The 23,131-nt window shown below is 31.8% G+C and overlaps 2 protein-coding genes across 2 annotated transcripts; one reads left to right on the top strand and one right to left on the bottom strand.

Moving 5' to 3' along the window:
- Positions 1-6,768: 6,768 nt before the first annotated feature.
- Positions 6,769-16,082, top strand: LOC131843793 (uncharacterized). The gene is made up of 12 exons (XM_059192542.1): positions 6,769-6,962; positions 7,772-7,964; positions 8,231-8,541; positions 9,036-9,164; positions 9,237-9,391; positions 10,123-10,240; positions 12,724-12,883; positions 13,651-13,803; positions 14,106-14,326; positions 14,911-15,076; positions 15,684-15,848; positions 15,922-16,082. Exons 2-12 carry the CDS (start codon positions 7,811-7,813, stop codon positions 16,080-16,082), a joined length of 1,893 nt encoding a protein of 630 aa, XP_059048525.1. The 5' UTR covers positions 6,769-6,962; positions 7,772-7,810.
- A 2,374-nt stretch (positions 16,083-18,456) lies between these two features.
- LOC131843776 (uncharacterized protein F21D5.5) lies at positions 18,457-22,794 on the bottom strand. Its single transcript, XM_059192521.1, has 6 exons — positions 22,455-22,794; positions 21,245-21,948; positions 19,992-20,261; positions 19,768-19,917; positions 19,171-19,376; positions 18,457-18,603 (listed from the first exon to the last, which is right to left on the bottom strand). Exons 1-6 carry the CDS (start codon positions 22,585-22,587, stop codon positions 18,480-18,482), a joined length of 1,587 nt encoding a protein of 528 aa, XP_059048504.1. The 5' UTR covers positions 22,588-22,794; the 3' UTR covers positions 18,457-18,479.
- Between the last annotated feature and the right edge of the window lie 337 nt (positions 22,795-23,131).

Genomic DNA, 23,131 nt, shown 5'->3' with positions numbered 1-23,131 from the left:
TTCAAAATATAACATGTTTATTTAATCAAACTATGTACCATTGCTATTTATGCACTTTTGCCATCTCATAGGTACTTCATTGATCCCTTTACTGAAAAAAACATTTGAACAGGAACGGGAACATTGGACAAATCAATAAAATCTTTGGACTTTGGACTGCCCCATCGGATTTGAATTTTTTCCCAATCAGTTATCCAAATTTCGAAAAAAATGGTAATCTGTTGGAGCAAGATCCGGGGAGCAATTGTAAAGTTTTAAACATTACAATTGAATCTCTTCTAATTTGGTAAATGACAGTTGTACAGGGTGTGGTCTAGCGTTGTCCTGAAGCAGCAGTAGCCTACGGCGATTGACCAGCCTCGGTTGTTTAGCAGCTAGCTTTTTCATTACGGTTTCTCAATTGCTGACAACATACATCTGCCGTAATCATCTGGCCAGATTTAAGAAAGCTGATGTGAACAACACTGGAACTAGTCCACTAAACGCTCGCAAGTAACTTTTTTTGGGTCAATTTTCGCTTAGGGCAGGATTTGGTTGGTTTGCCAGGGTTCAGCCATTGCGATGAGCATTTCCAATTATCATACAAGATCTACATCATTACAGGTAATGATTCGATTAAAATCCCTTTATTATTATGCGGGTTGACTAATGTAACGCAGCAGTCTACGGGCGTTTGTCGATCGAAACGCGAATTGTCTACTCAATTCATGAGGGACCCACCTTTTAAGCTTTTTCACCCTCCCAATTTGCTACAAGTGGATTAATACAGTTTTGTCACTAACACCGCAACCTGCAACTAACTCGGACGTGGTTTGCGATGGATCTGCTATCATAATAGCCTTCAATTCTTCATTACCAACCTTGGACTCCAGCCGCCCACGGGGATTGTTTTGCAGGTCGAAATTTTCAGAACGAAAACGTTGCAACCAAAAATGCATTGTGTTTTCTTGCGACACCACCACCATATACACATCATTAATCGAGTCGTTTCTGCAGCACTAGTGCCATGGCAGAACTCGTACTTGTACTTGTAAATGACGCTATATTTTAAGTTTTCCATTTTGTAAGCTGAGTGACCCAAAGAAAAAACCAAGCATATGTATTACGGTTTTCGAAAAACAAATGCGTGAGTGAATAGCGGTATAAATTTGAAATTGAAATTTCTAACCAAAGAGGAGATATTTAAGATCAAAGTGGCAAGTACGACAAAACGCTAATTTCATATGTAAAACCCAATATATTTCAGTATTTAAAAAAAAAATGGCTTATTCATAATATGTATAATGTTTTTAAATATACCTACTCAATAAAAGTTCTATAATTAATTTTATAGTTAAATTTTATATTTAATATTTAACAAAAAATGCAGTGATTTTCGTCTCAAATGAAACCACTGAGTTTTTTGACGTTATTGGAACCAAATAATATGAGAAAACGTACGTAAAAGTAAATTTCTCGACAACCCGAGAAGACCCGAGAAATTAACCTCGAGAATTCTCGAGACCCGAGAAATTGAAAAGCTCGAGAAATCATGAACCCTAGTCCCTATGTATGCTTAAATCTTTAAAACTACGCAATGGATTTTGAAGTGGTTTTTTAAATAGATAGAGTGATTCAAGAGGATAGTTTATATATGTAATAATAAATGTACACCCGTGCGAAGCCGGAGCGAGTAGCTAGTACTATATAAAAAAATAATTTTATTGAATCAAGGTACTACATTTTTTTAAGTTATTGATATATTATATTTACACGGTTGGCTCACGCTCTCGCACGTTGTATTGAAAATATTAAAAGCAAAATATAGCTATGTCAAGTGTTGCGTTCACCACCACAACATCAATACTATGGAGTATTGATATGTACAGAAATATATATATATATATATATTGAATATTGATTGATTGGTATAATTGATTATAGTGACGTTATGTTTTCTTATAACCTACATACCATAATAAATATTAGGTATATGAAATCCCTTCTTCAACAAAATCAATCCTGTCTGATAATATAGACTAATTAACTCATTAAATCCTCATTTCATCTTTCATTGATGCTTCACCGCGTTTGGTCATCATTTCGGCGTCAATTTAATTTATTAATATCTATCATAATTTAATTTTTATTTTGTAAATCTATAATGAAAATAAAATTATATTCAGAGAAAACAATCCAAAACTACTTCATTTATTCGTTATTTTCACGATTTATTTTATAACTTTCTAACACTAATATTTACATCTACAATATCTCAAGATAATTAATTATATAAGTCTTTTAAAAATTAAAATTCTCTTCCAACTAATTCGCAGATCAGGTTCACGACTAGTACAAAACTGTATCTACTCGATATTAGATATCTATGATTACCATAATGTGATGTGATTCACACATATAAAAGTGTGTAATCTTCATTTAAAAAACAGATTAGCTGTATCTTTTTCCAGTAGTTTCCGTATGTCAAGTTCTTCTCATGAGTAACCATCGGCTACAGTGACCATGTAATTGGATCCGTCGATACCGCATGCAGTGCCATTGGGGTACCTGCTGCATACGCCGCAAAGCCTCCATCTGACATAAAAAAGATAAAAATAGTTATTATATAATAACTATTTTTACATATTGACTATCTATTATATTAAAATATTTTTAAAGAGACTATCTGGTCAGTTCTTCTCGCTTGAAGAATGCACTTTTCAAGTTGAAAAATGATAGACAAATAGTGCGGATTCAACTTTTATTGCATGAATCTACATGAAAATATATCTACATATCAACTTGAAATATAATTTGAGTTTAACTAAACAAATAAATATTTTGATTTAAAAAACATATTGATTTTTATCAAAAAAAGTTCTATTGTATAACATGGCGTGTTGCTATTACACGCACCAAAATAAAGTGAAGATTTTCGATGGTACCTAAATAATAAATAATCGAAGCTACTCAAAAATACACATATTTACTTTTCAACTTTATTATAAATACTAACAGTATCCCTACATTCCTGGGGAATATTTTAATTAAAAGAGTTTAATTTACCAATTTATTTTTCATATGTTAGGTACATATGAAAAATAAACAACAACAATTAATAAGTAAATACAACAAATAATAAGTAAAAAGATATAGCATACCTACATTTTGTCAATACATCGAGATAAATTTGTATAATATCTGCTAATAACTGTCGCAGCTTTTTACAAGCACGTTATAAAGCCATAAATGAACAACAAACTAGACAGAATGAAATCAATATTAAATTTGCCTGATTATTTAGCACAACGTTAGAAATCGCATCATTTAATATTAATTTATTTAAATGTACTCACATAATCTATATTTCCACTTCGGTAAGGATAAGCATCGGATATAACCAAATATAAAAGCACGGCCAACAACATAAATAGGTGACTGAATTTCATTTCTATTGCCAATAACCAATGTTGGACACTGAGACTGATAACACAGAAACCAACGTCAGATTAGTTCAAAATACATCGCAGATATGTCTGGAAAACGAGCAGTGCTAGCCATTTATAAGGGAACACGGCGCCCACACACTTTCTTCCCAGTTCTATATAATTGCAGAGGTCCTATTAGGGCGGAATGCAGCGGACAGCGAATAAAAACAATGTGTGAAGTAGTAGATATTAAGTAAAAATATTATTATCTAAAGCAATAATAATAACAACTGTCTTAATAAAAATAATTAACCCAAAAAAGCAAGAAGAGAAAAGAAACATAAACACTATTAATAATAATCTTTGTCTCAAATACTACATAAATCTACTACATAAGTTTTTCTTTACAAAATTATTAGATATTAACCGACATAATTGTCAACTACTCAATGGTTGTAGTGAATCCACGCTGCTAGTCTGCTATTACTTAGGTATAGCCTTTAGTTAGTTTTAGTTTGTAATATTCTTTTATCTATGAATTTATTTTAATATCTGCTCTATCAAATGAATCTTGTTTAATCACAAATCTGTCAATTTCAATTAAGATTTGTCTCGAATATTATTAGTAGTTATTAAATCTAAAAACCCTCATTCACTTTGATCCATAAGCATCGGAATAATGTCTTAAATTATTTTTATTCCATATCACATATGTACATAATTATAGTATACTAGCTGTACCCGCATCTTCGTCCGCGTGGAATTATACTTTATTTTTCGAAAATAGAATAATGTTTCTAAAATAAAAGTAGCCTAAGTTAATACTTATTACATTAGCTACCTGCCAAATAAATCCTGCCGAAATCGGCCCAGCCATTTCAGAGATTAGCCGGAACAAACAGACAGACAGACAACAATTTAACAAAAAGTTTTTTTGGTGTATGTACCATGCAGTAGAGAACAGTTATTTCAATATTACAAACAGACACTCCAATTTCATTTATATGTATAGATGTATAGATAATATCACACAATTCCTATTTCTCAAAGTAGATTTACTATTTTTGTGCGACAGAACACGCTATTAACACTTGGTAATAATATATTTTATACATCATAAAATAATATATTATATGTGCCAATCAAATTTGACGATGCCATTCACAAAGCATTCACGCGGTAGCTCACGCGAGACTCCTCTGATATTTTAGGAGTTCACAGACTACAGTAACCGTCTAACAACAGATAGGCCGTATATTGTATATTGTATATCGTATATTGATTGACGCCATCGTAGTATAAAAAACCTTAAAAGATACATATTATGTTAGCAACTGAATATTTTAATTTAGCGCTTATAAATGGGTAACCATATATAAATAATATTTCATACTCTGCCAATTTAATTAAAATGTAACATCTCAGTCTATTATGCAAAGATGAACAATAGTCTATTCATGTAAAGATAGGTACCTCTATCCTTTGTAGTCATGTTAAACCTTCTGACAGCGTACAACTATGTAACGACAGATTTAATAGAATTATCTCAAACGATATCTTAATATTATATTCAGGATTGTACCTACAGACCTCAATCTTAACACATACATATAACTAGTATATTAAAAAACCATAGAACGTAAAATAGCGTATATGTATCTGGATTTAAAATAACAAACAATCAATAAACGGAAATGTTTGTAAAACTGTAGGTCGTGACCTCTAAAGAACCCACGAATCCTATTTCGATGGGTTGCGGGTAATGTAAAAATTCTATTATTTGTTCATTCTATAGAACTATAAAAAACTACAACTTAGTACGATACGTCTCACAGATACGGTTCGTAGTTTTAGTGCAGGGTTTTTACGTGATGGTGAAATTTTACAACTAAGAAAGGAGAATAGTTCTCCATATATACTCTTTATCCTTAAAAAGCCTCGAAAAGAAAGTTTCTTTTCAGAAACTTGACAGACTAGTTGTCTGTCTGTATACATTTCCAATCGAATTGAAAGTTGTGTCTGTATACGTATGAGTAGTGAATGAGATGGAGTTGCTCTATAGAACTCTGGAGATGGGTACAGATAAGTATAATAGCAATGTATATGGCAAGAGAAACGAAACTTAGGTACAATCAACATAATACCTGCCGTAGGTACCTATTCTCTCTCATTAGATCTTACATAAAACATACATAATTTGGATCATACCAGAATTCATTATAGAACTACCGTATAAAAAGATTCCCATTAACATTTCCGTATTAACATCGTTCTGTGTTAATAAATGTGTTTGTCTGTCTGACACCTAATATTAGTGACACACGAATGCGTGTAATCATTCCGTGAATTGCAACGAAGAGCATTGAGTCAGTGCTAATTGGATTAAATATCCCTGAAGGAATTAATATGGCGTTAACGTAATATAACTCATATTCATATTGTGTTACACTTATTGTTATTTGTTCACACATAATAGTATGTATTAAATAACCGGTTAAGTATATAAAAACAAGAAACTGGACATAGACTTATCAACATTATTATTTATATATACAAACCGTTTAGTAAGAAGCCATATATTATAATCGTTTTAAAGTGGTCACCACTCTCTACATTCCATATTTTGATACTTAATTTCATTATTCATATTTATTAAAACAGGAAAATTTATTTTAAGCATATTATTATTCAGCCAAAGTTTTAACGGATGCTAAATAAATAGGTAGTACATAAACAATTGAATCATCAATAATATGATTTCTTACTTCAGCTTAACGCTTCTTATATTTGGCATTTGCCCTTGCGGATTCTCTCGCAAAGTTAATAATACTCTTACATAGATATTATTAAACTTTTCCAATACCAATAATATTGATACAACTCAATACAGCAACATCTAATGCTTCAATTTTCTAAGTCATTTATATTTTTTTTAATATAGAGCTTTAAATGAATGAGATAAATTAATAACAATTAATAAACTATAAGGTTTTTATATTACTGGTTCAGATTTCTTGTATGATATATTATGTTTGGAGTTTACTCTCTGCCCTAAACGTAAAAAAAACTTGAATGGATTGTGCGAAAGATGACATGAATAAAAGAAGAGTATACTCAGATATGACGGTCACATATCATAGAGATCAGTGGAAAAGAATGAATACTGCGCCGACCCCAAAAAATGAGATAAAGTCAAGGCAATGAAAAAACTATATATAGAGGCTATGATTGACATTATCATTAATTATATTCTCCCGCTTTATCAGTGAAATTAATAGGAAAACAGGTTGCCGGCAGCCTCAGGTATGGTCACACTAGCGACTGCCCGGTGTGTACTGGTATCGATCGGGGATGTAACAAAAGAGACATCGATATAGCGCTACTCTCCTTGGTTTGTCGCATAAACATTAAACGCGGTCTAGCTATGAATCTCAGAATTTGGTTATTTTTCTAGTATTTACGAGAACTGGATACAACAATCGTTTTTGAAACCGTAAGCTAGAATGGTGATTACTGTAAACACTCGTTCCTAATGACAAGTGCTAAATACTTACGGTAAGTACTTATCGTTTTAACCTATTTCCTATAAATAACCTTTATATTTAGCAACATTTATAGTGTATGTATTTACATACAAACATAACACATGCACTAAAGGTATTAGATATATACCTAGTATTTGTTTGTAATTTATAGATAAAGATAATGAAGTAGCCTAACTTTTTGTTATTTTTTTATCGATTCATAATTATTTTTCAAGCGTACAAAATTCATTAAAAGTGAAAAATTCATAATGTTTAAGTGAAAGTGGCAACTAAACTAAAATTCATTAATTTATATTAATTAATAAATTAATAAAAAAAGGGGGACGCTGCCAGTATCTTCGGAACCTTGCCTAGAGGGACTCCTTTTAATAATATATTTTAGTTACCTGTTAGATTATATTTTATTTAAGGTTTTTAATATTAGGTTCTATGATTAAGTTATATATATATATATAATAATTTATCTACCTATTTTTAACAATTCCGATGTTCAATTAACATTAATGTTTTTGTTATTCATATTCTCTATTTTTTATTAGATGTTTATAGCCTTTAGTAGTAAGTAGTAGCCTATAATATCAATACCCGTAATATACGTTAATGATTTACACTGTCTAGACTCCAGTGGAGAATGATAGGATAAGTATGAACTCAGGTCAGTTAGACCATTATTTCCACGAATTATTCACAATCAAAGAAAAAACCTCTTTCTTTTCTCGCATCAAAGACCTGCTAATGTACCTACATTGCTAGTTCTCATTAATAACAATCTCTTTCTAGTACTTATCCTATACTATGTATTAATCCTTTTTGATTTAGCGTTGGGGTTAAGAGAAAAGTTTGGTTAAAAGAACCAAAATGAGCGGTACGCTGAACGCTCTCGGCAGCGGCGAAGGATGTGGCGCAAGGTGGACGCTTGGAGCACTCCTCCTGGCGCCATTAGCTGCTGCCAACTCCAGTTACTGTGCCGTTCCCGCTGTGATTTTGCTTGCTGCCTTTATAACTGTTGCTAGTAAGTTTCCCCATAAAGCACCTTACAATGCCATATATAAATATTATGATCCTACGATCCTATGATCTTTGATTATGAACGAAAAGACATAATGAGATTTTTTTCATTTAAGACTAATGCTTACCTATTATTTATCTTCCTTTTCTAGTCCATTCCAATGTACACAGAACTTTACAAAAAGAATCTATAAAATCAAAGACTGTATAGTTTTAGCGATGCATACAAAATCAACAAATTTATGCATTACGTTTACTGTTTCATTACAGCCTTCACTTCGAAAGACTTAAAAAAAATTGCCGAAATATTACCGCCAACGAAAACAGTAAGAGGTCGCCGAGAACGCAATTTACGTTCGTTTGCTGATTTCATGGCCATGTGGATGTCATTTTTGTCGCATTTGGTCGCTGTGGCCATCTGCGCCAGAATACTAAGCGCGACTGCAGACCACGTGACCGGTGGACGAACTCGAAGATGGTTATTTGGATACGAGACCAGGTCTCTCGGCGAACCCTGGCCTGATGTGTTAGGAGTGACAGTTGTTATGGTGGTCTGCGCTATGTTTATGTGTGGTCTTGAGGTATGGATACAATAGTGAGTTAATAAATAAAGCTCTTTCAGCTTATCAAGCCATACCATTTTATAATTTTTATACGTACGAATTTTCATGTATATAGTACTTAAACGCTTCATTAAAAACTACATTTTAAATTATTGATAATGACGATGTAAATGATTGTGTTACATAACCACAGACAAGTCTCATTAAGGTCAAAATGTATTAATATAAGCTAATTTAATTTCTAGTTACTTTGTTCAAAATTTGAATGTAGTATTATCATAATATACTCAAGTAATTTAATTTCTCATCTATTTGTTTATCCCACTATTTCGATCTTGAAAAGTTAAGTAATTGTTATACATGATCAATGAGTTACTTATATTCTTTACATACAGACATAGTACCAATTTATAAGAAACGTTACGAAGTCCCTGAAAATTCAAGACGTTTTAACTTATTGTATTCATATTAGTTCAAAATCAGACTGTTAAATATTCATTTTTTTCTTTCAGGAAAGTATGATGTTTACATTTATGCTGCTGATTCTTTTGTACACGTTCAGCCAATTTTTTGCCATTGTTGGCCTTATCAATTTGGACATTACCAATATAAATATGCCTATACCTATTACAATTTACGAGGTAAGAAATCTTTAAGAAGTAAATTAACAAATATAATGACGAAAAGTAAACAATTCATATTTTTTGTTGTAGTTATTTGCCGCTGGAGCACCGATATCATATGCTTTCAGTTTTAATTTACCACCTAAAGAAAATGGAGGTGTAAAGAAAAAACTTTTACTCCGAGTTCTTTTGCCTATGGTTGTCTTATCAGGCTTATGTTTTCTCTATACTAATATGCTTAAAGGGTGAGTAGAGATTAATGAAAACTTACAGAAAATAGACATGAATAATAGTATTGACATAATTATAAAATAATAATAATAATAATCTCAGGACAATTCACACAGCGCTATCTAGATCCAAATTAAGCTAGCTAAAGCTTGTGTTATGCGTACTGTATAACTAATACAAATAGGTACATAGATAGATATTTTTTTTCGTAAATACATACATATTATATGTATATAGTAAACAATCAGCTCGATACAAACAATCATACTCATGAATACAAATGTTTCTGCCGTGCGGGGAATCGAACCCGCGCCATCGGAAATATGGCGGTATGCTAAACCGCTAGACCACCGAGTCGTAAAAATACAATGTACCATTAGAGTTGTATCCTACGGTATACCAGGTACATCGTTTAATTCAGTACTTGCTTTATAATTTTGTGTCAACAGATATTTATATTACCAGCTACTTATCACTGAACATGCCCCTCTGATCGATCCCCCGTCCAATTCAACCGGGGATCGAAATTACGACGGCCTAAACCGAGGTTCGAACCTCTAGCGGTACCTTCAGACCAAAGTCGTATCTGTCAGGCGGGAGTTAGACTTCAGCCGCTCCATAAGTCCTTCCGCGGGTTTGGAGTGCCATCTGCACTCGCCCCCTATCGTCCGGTGAAGCTGGAAAAGCCAGCTGCGGCCAACAGCATTAGAGTAGTCCAAAAAAAAACACTGAACATACATTACAGCACCACTGTCGACGCCACATTGCCTGTAACTACGCTCCTAGAGGCAAGGGCGCCCGGATGGGTCTGTCCGATATTAGCTGCTGTTACGGTCGCGGGGGTGTGTCTGTATTTACTGCTGGTAAGTTTACACTCATTGCCGGAATATAGCTAATGTCATTTTCTAACAATAAATTTTGCTGAAGATAAAACCATATTTAAATTCGGTCCAACATATTATTCATTAAACACAAACAAAAGAAACTAACTCAAAATAATACATATAATTATAAACAATTAAAATAAGTTTTATCTTGTTCATCTAAATCGCATCCCACACAATCTACATCTGAATGGAACACTTCAAAATATGCACATTTACTTCAGTCAGAAGCCATTTAGAACAACAAAACCAATAAAATAATGGTCATTATGACACATACTGATTTCTTACCGGTGCACGAACTTTGACTCATTTTCATCTCATAAATCTATAACTTCTGTATTAATAAAGATATGTCCTGATAATCTTAAATATATATACTTTTAAATAATGTATGTTAGTAAAAAAATATTTTTAATAGTTATAAATAATTTAGGAATACAAAAAATATAGAATATTACATTTATGTCTGAAGTTTATACAGAAATAAGGTAAGATTTAAGTCACTCAAGAGCTGTACTAAATATTTTTAATTGGAAGGTTTTCAAACTTGTTATGTATGGGTCAGAGGTGTATAAAAATGCTGTAGAACATCTTTGTTAGAGGCTACCCTCGAACATTGTCTTGCATTGAAGCTGTTTATAGTCTTTGTTCCGAATAAAGTAAAAGGCAAGACAGAAAAGTAATGTCATTAATTTTGGAAAAAATTCTAACAATAATATTTATTTCTTCTCTGAACCTGCTGTAAGATAAATGTAAAATAAGTTCCACAAATGCAAGATAAAACATCGATTTATTTTGTAGTTTTTCTAAATTGTTCATCTCTGGTTTTGCACCAAATGGTACATATTTGATTTCAACGTTAAACTATACAAACAAAAATAAAATACAATTTTGATAACTAGCTTCACAAATCAAAATAATACATATAATTATAAACAATTAAAATAAGTAATTTATCCTACACCACCATATGTACACCATCTATGAAGTCCACAGGTATCAAGCAAGCCTTGTTTGTCCGTTTAAATGCATCGAAGTAGGAGGTTCAGGTCGCATGTAGTTTTTTCTAGATTTACAGTAAAATATCCTATCAATTGCTATTTTATTTAAAAACTGTTCTTTCTTTCGACCATATTTCGTATAGCGTTGACGAAAATGAGTTATGAAGGACCACACAATCTACATTATTTCTGAATAGAATCAAATAATTTGTATCACTTTAAATCAATAAGACACTTCGCGTCTCAATATTATGGGGTGAGATGAGTAATTAACAATTATTTAGTAATAACAAATGCTTATGAAGAACTGTAATATTTCATATGCAAATACATACACTATTTTATACTTAATAATGGTCATATACGTGTGCAAAATTACTTGATAAAAAATATTTATCATTATGCGCTATAGAATAGGTTTGTATGGGAATGGGAACTATATACTGTGTGAAATAATTGATAAAAGTAAGGCAAAAGATAAAATATATAGTAATAACTGAGCAAAAAGTATTTTTTTGAATATTCAGACAGAGATTCTCAAATAAAGAAAAAAATCTTAATATACGTACTCAGAAAAAACAAATCTCACCATGATATTATACTCGATTTAAATATTTTACGCAGTGAAACTGCAAAAAAAAATGTTATGCCATCAAATTACATTATATTTCCTAATAAATAAAACCAAATTTAGAACTTCGGCAAGCTTCGGCAACTGTCAAATCTCCAAGTGAAAGTCTGAGAAAAGAAAATAGTACATGTAACGATATATGGATTTTTAGTTAAATAATATTCAACTAAACTAAATATATTTTTATTTTATAGTAAAGTACACATTCTAAGCATTCTAAAATGGTATCACACTATATGACTTGATATTATTTTGATACTATAAACTTATACCAAACAAATTTAAGTTACAAAATTATTTTTGCATTTTTTTCATTCCTTGACTTTAGAGGCTTTATTCTATGAAGTATGAATAGTCAAAGATTTGAATCATATTTATAATGATAGAGTAACTCTTTGGCTACAATTTGAGGTATTATACAAGCATATCCACGGAGTTTTAGAAAAAGTATTTATGAGATGGCTTTCTTAGGCGAGTTCCCACTGTGCGGTGTGTTGTTTACACACCCGGATCACAGGTTGAGCGGAGCGCGTTTATTCTTAAAAACTCAACCTTGACCGATCGGAATTTTTTTGAGTGGTAAACGATGGAGGCCCACTTTGATGAAATTTTTGTCTCGATCGGTCAACCTGTTTCGGAAGAGTATCGTTGCAAAGAGTGCAAATCTGATCTCTAAGATCGCTTAGAGCTTCGCGCTCTGCTCGACTAAAATTTAAAATGTGAAGATTACACATAATTGTAACTGCGCCAGATAATCATAATCGACCGCTTCAATGTTTTATTTCAGTAATATAAAAACATACTATTGAAATAATAATTTTGCTTTATTTATTCCAGGGAGTCTAGCAGCAATACTAGCATTCGCGTGTCCGTTATCTCATATGATCACGTTAATGAATGCCAGCCATTTACTCGGTATCTCAGTGCAGGCTTTTCACTTCATGATAATGCGTTGCGTCCCTACTGCTGAACAAAAGGAAGCTGGTGGTATGTTAACACACAATTCAATAAAGAAAGTTTCAGTAGTCCACTAGGACAATACTTAGTTGTTGAAAAATAGTCATTCATTACTCCTATAAATATACAAGCAAAATTATTAATGTTAAACACATCTGTTTTGCCATTTTCCTATTATTTGTAGTCGATGTAGTACCTACCAATGTAACATACATACGTAGGTATCTTCTTCCACCGGTCCATTTTAGCCGTTATATCCGAGATTACTAATCGGTCATATATTAGCGTTAATAGTAAGTTAAATTTCTGTGTTTAATTAGTAAAAATCACGGGATCTTACCACGTTTTATATTTATTTATTTATAATTAAACAAAAACAAAAAACGCGATCGAAAAGTGTATTAAATGATACTGTGAGTACAGTTTGCCGAGATGAATATCGAGCGAATTCCAGTAGTAGCAACAAACAAAGACGTGTGAAGGTAGACGCATATGTCTGCCCATAAAAAGATTTCATTTTCCATCTACCTGCTGCTCTTCACCCGCTATTCTTCCGTTTACCCGTGATCATGGTGGTTGAAACACTGCCGAAATATCGGGAACTCAGCAAATAAATATAAAACGTGGTAAGATCCTGTGATTTTTACTAATTATACGTATATAAATAATAACCGCGTCAAATTTAAAACAGTATATAAATTTCTGTAATTTGTTTATACTCTTCGAAAGTTCATAAATAATACAGTTTTTATATATATACGTGGGGGTTTTTCTCATCTTTTTTTCTTACGTTTCAGACATAGAATATAAACGCTTAGGCATTCAAGGAACGTCTAAGATAACAAAACCATCAGATGGAAAAATTAAGCGAGGTTTATGGTTCATTCCTTCTGCCATACGTCACACCAAAACATTGGAAAGTATTAAATCAAAAGTCACTAGTACTAAAGGTACCTTACCTTCTTCTTATTTTCAATAATTTAACAACAATTGATATTAATACGTTTAGTAATTTAAAATACATCATGTTTTAGAAATTAGTCCCGTGGTCGAGTATTTTAGTATTGGTCTTGTCTTCTCATTTGGCATACAAAAGGAAACTTGTAGTTTCCTTTTGTATGCCACATTTCATGAAAACAATATAAGCCATTTATTATTGTTTGATATCTGACAACAAGGCCCATAAATTGGCACTACTACACTTAACTCTTAGATCACGTCCTAAAACGTTTCCGAATCTCATTTACTTCAGAAACAGAGGAGCGTGAATGTCTTCTTCTGGACGAATACGCGGGATGTGCAATAGACGAAATAGACCAAATGACTAGTTGCAGCAGTGGAACTAGAGATGTAGCTTCAACTGAAGTGCCAGATATCACCTCTGATGTGGAAGCGAGTGAACCGGAGATATCATCAGGAGACGATTCAACTGATATAGACGCCGTTGTAAAGGAATACAAGGACAGAGTTCAAGTAAAGTATTTGCTTTTAAACATTCTTTTATATATATGCATATTTATATTTATTTATATTTTCCTACTTCCGATTATAACAAAAAAAACGTAACGTAGAGCATGCACTGCACATACCTAACCATATAATAACATATATAAGTAGTTATATCACATTTGACGCGTTCTAACATAGACCGGTAAATAAATAAATAAGTAGTATACTTTTACTTCTCAATTTTTATAGATATTACTTATGTTCAACTTTGATTCTAAAACAAATTATTCTATAATACCATTTAATGAAATATACAGAAGATCTGTTTACAATATAAGCCAAAACCTAATATTTATGTGTGGCTATATTCCGCAAATAAACATTGCAGTGCAGTTTTTCTATTCTACATATTAACTACATAACTATTTTCAAACACCCAGACCAATACAAATAATCATACTCATGAATACAAATATTTGTGCTGTGCGAGGAATCGAACCCGCGACCATCGGAAGTAAAGCGGTGTGTTAAACCGCTAGACCATTGAGGCTGTCAATTGACAGTAAGTCAAGTAAGTAATTACTTACTTGACTTACTTGTGTTGGCAGGTAATTACTGCGACTCCTGAAGCCAGCACTCCGTCATCACCAAGCGTGCGTGGGGCGCAGTGGTCAGGTGCGGGCGCTGCGATTCAACTCGTAGCCAATGCATTCATCGCCGTTGCCTTCTTCAATGAAACTATTAGAATTTATATGTTTGGTACAGGAATACCTGGCAAGTATCAAAACCATAATTCTTTTAAACTCAGAAAATATGTAATATAGACGTCAAATTAGATATATTTGATATCACTTCCAAAAATAGAAATTCTCATTTCGGTTATAATTTTATATTTTAAAAGTATGAACAAACCATATTTGTTTATGTGCAATAAATTCTTAAAATATTCTTATCCATAACTATAATATATATCTACTATATATTGCTACACATTGATGCGTTACAATTTATTAAATACTAAATAATATTTGTACTTTGCTATATATTATAATATTTATGTAATGAATGATTTCATCCTTGATTGTATTTCTTCAAATTCTTACTTACATAATATCTAAAAAATATATAACACTAGCTGTCCCGGCAAACGTTGATATGCCTTAAAATAAAAATAAAATTTAGGGGTGGACTACCCCTAACATTTAGGGGGATGAAAAATAGATGTTGGCCGATTCTCAGACCTACTCAATACGCTCACAAAATTTCATGAGAATCGGTCAAGCCGTTTCGGAGGAGTATGGGAACGAAGACTGTGACACGAGAATTTTATATATAAGATTTAAAATTATAATTATGATATAATTGTAATTTTTATTTACAGTATGGATTTGTGGCACCATAATTTGCGTCTGCCAACCAGCACACAATTTGAGTTTGAGAAAAACTCAAAGCGTGGAAGGCCCTTTCACGTTGTTAGCGTCTACCCTATTTCTCACGCCATTATTAATAGATTCATGGCCAGCCATTACCCTATTTGCTGGTGCCGGTAAGGAAACATTCTTATGTATAATTGATGTAGTTATAATTAATATGTTGCTTAATTAAATTTTGTAATGCAGGCGTCGTAATTTACGCTCGTTGCGAGAGATGGTGCGGTGACTTGGCGGTACAACAGGCCCGAAGCGCAATGGAGAGGCGCAAACTACGTCCAGTTTCCGCAACCGTCCCTCTCACTGGCTCACGACTGGCACACATCGATACAGTTTATATCACCAGGTAATACTTACTTTAAATATTTATATACAGTACATTGAATATTTAGTAAATATCTTAAACTAAAAAGTAAAACTTTGAACTACACGGTTTACCGCAGAGATCGAAATTCATGAACTATTTATTGCTTCAATTCATATCAGTAATCATTGTGTAATACATAGTGTAATTATGAGAATACTTTTACAAGAGTCTGTAGTACGTAGTCGTATATTGTTTTTATCATTACTCTATATTTGGCGCATAATTTGAACAAATATATTAAAAAGCGACTAGAAAAAATAAGACTTAGAAGTAGATAGCATAAATTGCTGAAGGGGCTGGAGCCCCTTCAGCAATTTATAATATTGGAATATTACTAAATTATGAACAAGACATACTCTGTGTCTGTATTTTTTAAATGTAGAATCTTTGTCATTTATACACTTAAGTATTTAATATATCTTACAATTGAACGTGCTCTCTTCCATTTTGGTTGTATACTAATTTCATTAAGAATCATGTCTGTTTTTATAATGAAACCTTAAATATATATTATGATGAAAATATACAACACGCATGGAGTGTCGTACGTTGCTCACAATAACAAGACAACCTTAACATTTCCTCTCGTTACAGATGACAAGAGGACGACTCGGATACGAGTCTGGATAATCTATTAGAGGCGGGTGACGACCAGGACCTTGATGACGAATGACACGACAATGATACAATCGTCATCATCATGAATAAATAATTTCATTACGTACCTATTTGTAGAGATATCAAATAATACACAAACTACAAAGAAAGTTTGGATATCAAGTCAAAAGAATATTACGCGTTTCTCAAATGATGCTGTGTACATTGCTAAAATTTATAGGTACCTAGGCATATGAATCAGTAGCTTAATAACATAACGCAATTGCATATGTCAACAGAATGATGGTTGATTTGAGAGGTAGGTATTTAAATTACATATTTACATTTATGTATCAACTATTTGACATGTGGGTATTTTTCGTTTTAATGGGACAGTGTAATTCAAGCCTATGCTTACTAACTTTGGGGCTAAACATGTGGGAACAATGTGAACAACAGAAACGTTATTCAAATTCTACATTGGAAAGGGACACTATGATATACTGTAGTCAGATACAATCTGTACAAAGTTGTCTGCGTATGTTTTATCTATTTTTGCCACGAAGTAGCTTTAATTAATTGAGGTATTGCAGTAACATTACAGAGTACTTTAACCTTAGTTATTACCTTAATGATTGATTTCTGTGGTACCTACTTTTCATTTTGTCGACAGTCACTATTGGTAGTTTCTTTAAACTGAGCCATCTAAACCTAATTTTAATTGGATAATTGCATAAGTGCGTTGCGTGCGATTTGAAATAGATTTATTATAATCAATATATACAGATATAGCCGCAATATATTCAACACATCTTTTAAATAAAGTAATTCAAATAGTCAGCATACATAGGTTGTTCAAAATTCTTCTTGAAATCAGATAATACAAATTAGAATTAGGCAGGTATATCAGAACAGCCATACAGTATATTCTGATATAATTTATCCTCAATAACATTTTTGCAAATCATATTTCACTTTTGAATTCATTCATTCATAATTTAAGAGCTACGGTCGGTGGAGCTTTTGCCACTTTCCGCAATCTTCCATCATGCTATTTAATTCTTGATACGACACGACTCCCATTTTGTCCTTAATTTGTTTGATGTAGCTGTGTTTTGAATAAAGCACTAAAATTAATTATCATTGTTATTACATTTTGTGAAGAAATAACAATTCTATATTTGAATCGGCTGCCTGACGTTAGATTATATCTGCTGATTAATTAGATTATAATAGATTTGTGAAACCGAATGTACCTTTCTATAACTACAATTTATTGTGTAGTTACATGTATAATATTAGTTAGTGTTTAAATTAGATTGACTAAAAATAGACTATATGCTAATAAATAATTATATAATGGAATACTCCAAAAATGTGGCTTTCGTATATATTATATAATAAAACATTTAAACATCCGTCCAGGATCTGCGTTATTGTTATCACACGCCATCGTTAGGGCACTGCGTAAAAGATGTAGGTACATTTCCTAGAAATGTCAAAAATTTTCTGCAAAAAGTAAATAATATTTTATGTCGCATAGGTAAGAAAATGCCTTAATCATTAATTAAAATCTGACCGTTACTTTGTGTAAAATAAATTTTTATACCTACTATAGAAATCGTAAATTAAGTAAATATGTTAATTTTAAATATTACCGTGGCCTATATAATGTATAAACTATAATTGTGTTTTAGAAAATCCGCTTGTTAAACATATGTGTCAACTCAATAAAACTTTATAAAAAATTATCACAATGACTTTTATTTAACTATTTCTGATTTTATTTTTCCAATAGATACATTTTGTAAATTTTCTCTGCTTCTTTATCTTCAAAACACGGACTAAATTTCACTTCAATCACTTCTTTAAATCCTTCATTTAGTGTAGGATTGGCAAATTTGTTTCTAGAAAAAGAAAACAGTTTATTTAACATTAGTTTTTCATGCACGTGTGCCGTATAATAGTTGACTGGCGATTGATTGAACTATCGTGAAAGCCTATTTCGGTTTCAGCTGTCAGTCGGAAAATATAATAAATAATTTGTCCTCTCATTACATATAGTGTTTTGAAGACTGCGTTAATGGACTAAGAACTAAATTCTTTAAAATCAGTCATGTTCATTTCTAATTTTAATTTTTTCTGTTATAGCATCGATTTTTTATTTTTTTATTTTGGTGAATTAATGGAAGATAATTTTACTGATTTCCCTCGTGCACTACATCATAATTTAAATTTCTTAGTTCTAAACCTATGCTTATACATCTATAAGTAGTAATTTGAACCAAGGATCCCATTGTTGGCAATGTACCATGTCATCGTGACAATATTTCTGGTGAAATTGCCACCAGAAGCTAACTGACCTGACCTCATGCTGATCTTATCATCTCCGACTGGTGCCCCGCCAGCGTAATCCATTAGTGTAGGCGTTTATTCCGGCCATTCCATTATCAGCTATTAAAAAAAATACTCACTTGTAGGTATGAAATACAATATCGTTGACTGGTACATGTTTAATTTTCATGAGTTCTCTGAACTTATTATTATGCTTTGCATGAGACATTGTCGTTGTCATTTTAGCGCAGCGACACTCAACTTTCATCTGATTTGCTAATGATGTCCAGCGGGCTCTTGATTCTACATCTGGGTTGGTACTGTCTACTATCACACTCTTTCCTTTCTATGTAGTTCATGAAAAAAAAATCTACATTACCATATTTAAATAAATATAAGTAGTAATAGTAGATTTTATTATTTTTAATGATGTAAAAATTTACTGAATATACTAATTGTTTATTTTAGATATATTTTTAAGACAGTCAGTTGACAAACTGTGAATAACCAGCATAATTATGTATATGAAATGATACATTAAAGTAATGCAAAACAAAAATAAAATATAACATGATCATAATACAAAGCTACAATGGTTGTGTATAATATAAATTCTATTATAATTTGTAATTAAAGCAATAGTTTATATTTAATACAGTAACAATGTTTATAATAGTCATAACTATTTATACAAATTGCTATAAATATAACAATATGCTACCGGCTACTATATATACCTGCAAAAGTTTAGTAGCTTCACTTGCACATTTCTGCCATGAACCAAGTATGTCCCGACTCACAGCCACATAGGTGTGGCTAGATTTCTTTTCTATTTGTTTGGCTAAGAATGATTTACCACTTCCAGGAAAACCCACTAAAACTAAAATCTGAAATAAGAGAAAGTTATGAGAAAACTCTTAAAAATAATGCTACTCATTACTTTGCCCCCTTTAATACTTACTTCTTTTTCTTTAGTAATTAGTCGATCATTGAATGGTTCTGCTTTAGCTGTTTTAGGTATAAAATCAGGCTTCTCAAAAGGTACATTACTAATAGAATGACCAAGGAAATATTGTTCTGGTGTGTAAAATTTAAGTGACAAATTTTCTGCTAGTAACTTATCAGCCATAGAATGGTCTTTTTTCTTCCCAGGGGCCCAGCCTGCAGCTCTCCCTGCAGCATCTCCACAGTAAAAACTTTCTTCCATATTAATTTTTAGAGAACCATTCTTCTGAAATCATTAAAAAATGTATTATTAATATAGTGCATAAACTTGTCTTGTCATAATGTAAATATAAACAAATACTTTTGATTATTCAATCTTTTCATCTTTAATTTTTGGTGGTGTAATTTGCCTTTCATATAATTTATGTGGTGTAACTACTTGAATTCATTGTAAAAATAAGTATACATTTGATTGTAATCCCAGTGGGATAGTTTCTAATAATATTTCTTTACTTGTTTCTGTATTTCAACTTGTTTAAAATTCTTCAGCTACCCTAATTATTTTTCTTGATTTACAACATATATACACATTTATTTGGGTATACAGTGGACCCGCGGTAATCCGGCCCCTGTCTAATCCAGCCCCCCTTATAATCTGACATGGTCTATTATTTATTATTGAATATTTTTTTGACAATCTTCGCTAATACATGATTGAACAAGTTTGAATTTGTAGGGATCACCACTGTTGTATTCGACGCGTATGGGTTTTGTTTGGTTTGATTATGATTGTGATTATATGTGATGAAGATAGCAGTGCGGTATAGCATGTGTTCATTGTTTACTGTTTATTCACACATATATATATCAGCTTGGAAGCGAAAGCACAAAACACTGACAATTAAAGAAAAATGTGATATTTTAGACTGCCTAAATCATTAGGAATCTTTTAGTAGTTGACATACATAATGAAGTATGATCTATACTTCAAAGTGCATATACATACATATATAACATAGAATATTATCACTGGACCTGTAATTTGTCAGATTACAAGATACTCTTTTGTAAAAAATTCCGGACTATAGGGGACCCTTAGGCAACACTCTATAATCGGACAAATTCGATGGTCCGACACTACCCTGCAAAACGTTTGTCGGATAACCGGGGGTCCACTGTATTATCTATTCAAATTAAAATTTATTAAACATACTTTTACGCTGATAATTATAATTAAATATGTATTAAAACAGTATTCTAAATTATTACCTGTTCATTTAAAATGTTCCACATCCCAGTTGCAGGTTTTCTATAGAATCCTTTACCAGTAGCAAAATAAGCTTGAACTGGAATGTTCAATTTAAGCACTAAGGCTTCAATTTTCTTCTTGAAATCTTCTATTTTAACTCTTCCATTTCCTATAGGAGCCTGATTACTAAATATTACTATTTTATACCCATTAGATAATTGGTCTTTTAACTTTTGGGGTACAACAGGAAATGCTATTTGCCAGTCATTAATATCTATGGGATGCACTTTGCCAGATTTTGTTTTAATCAGAGTACCATCCATATCAAATGCAGCTATTTTACTACTTGTTTTAACACCCTTTGATGTGTATATATATAATTCACCTTTATCTATCTCCTCCCAAATATCATCTAAATTTTCATCCATTTTGGAATTCAGACTAGCATCTAATACAGAGTCAATGGCTTTCCTTTTAGAATGACTTGTAGGTTCATCATCTTCATGTTTTCTCTTATTGCTATTTTTTGTTTCTTTACACAAATCAGGAGCTGGATGAAACTCAATAATATGAATATAACTGTTCAATAAAATTTCAATTCTAGAACCATGGCCAACTCTATAAACCTCATTCCTTTTTAAAGCAAATCCGTCCAAACCTGAAGAATTGACTCCCAACTGTTTGATTTCAACTAAGCAATTATAACAATCTGCTTTTAAACTAACTGTAATGTAATAAAGAAATATTATTAATAAATGTTTCATTGTAAAAAAGATACTCTCTAATTGTAATTAATATATGATAAAAGAGCTCATTTTTCAATTTAGTCTACAACACTAGGATGACCAACTGCAATGGATGGACCATAGTCATGCAATATTGGAATAGCAAACTAAATATATTTATACAGCTATTCTACTATATTATAGGAACCAACTTATATCCCAATATGCTAACATATATATACAATAAAAGACATTTCTACCCATCAGACATTACATTTTGAGTGATAATCTTAGACTACTCTCATATTATTACATTCAGTCCAAAGAAATTATGGCATCATTTCGCATTTGGCGCACAACGCAATTCTATTGGCGCTTTTTTAAAGAAGGTGGTGTAAGGCAACCAATGCACCAGAAGGTAACATTGTTGGCATGGTATGTTAGGACTAAATGTAATAATTTTAGCCGTCTTACATTACCTTATCACAATGATTTATGAACTTACGTTGCTGACGGGAACAGGACTGATCTTTTATTTTAGTAATCTTGCTACGGCCTACAACCGTTTCAACTTGATGAGACAAGTTTATGGGCGCATGTAAATCTAGCAGACATCTCAGGAAACATTGGCGGCTCATTTTTACAACAGATTAATTTCCATTTGCTTACACTTGAATAATCTATTTAGGTAAGGAAATATTATAGAAATTATTAAATTTCGTACTTACTCGTACGATTTATTAATTAGTTGTTAATGTATACATTATTTTTTTATTACATGAATACGCATATATAATAACAAATGAAAATAAAACAATGTGATTCAAAACGTAAATGAAAGATCTCATAAATAAACAGACTATCAACTGTTATCGTCAATGGCAACTTTAATTTTTTATTTATTCCAGAGAGTGGATACAAGACTTTTGTGCAAATATTGATTAATTCTGTTAAAATTAAGTTAAGTCAAGAATGTATTCTTATTTACATATATATACGAAATACGTTATTATCATAATGACATTTTCGCCTGTTTCGATCTTTCTGACTTTATTTTTACGGTCTCTCTCCATATCAATAGCCTCCGTGGTCTAGTGAAAAAAATGAATCTATCTTATATACAAAATTTTCGTGTCACAGTTTTCGTTCCCATACTCCTCCGTAACGGCTTGACCGATTCTC

This window comes from Achroia grisella, unplaced genomic scaffold (assembly GCF_030625045.1).
Source record: "Achroia grisella isolate CSIRO2021 unplaced genomic scaffold, CSIRO_AGI_Agris_v1 utg3297, whole genome shotgun sequence".
Taxonomy (NCBI): Eukaryota; Metazoa; Arthropoda; class Insecta; order Lepidoptera; family Pyralidae; genus Achroia; species Achroia grisella.
This window is presented reverse-complemented; position numbering and strand designations above follow the sequence as displayed.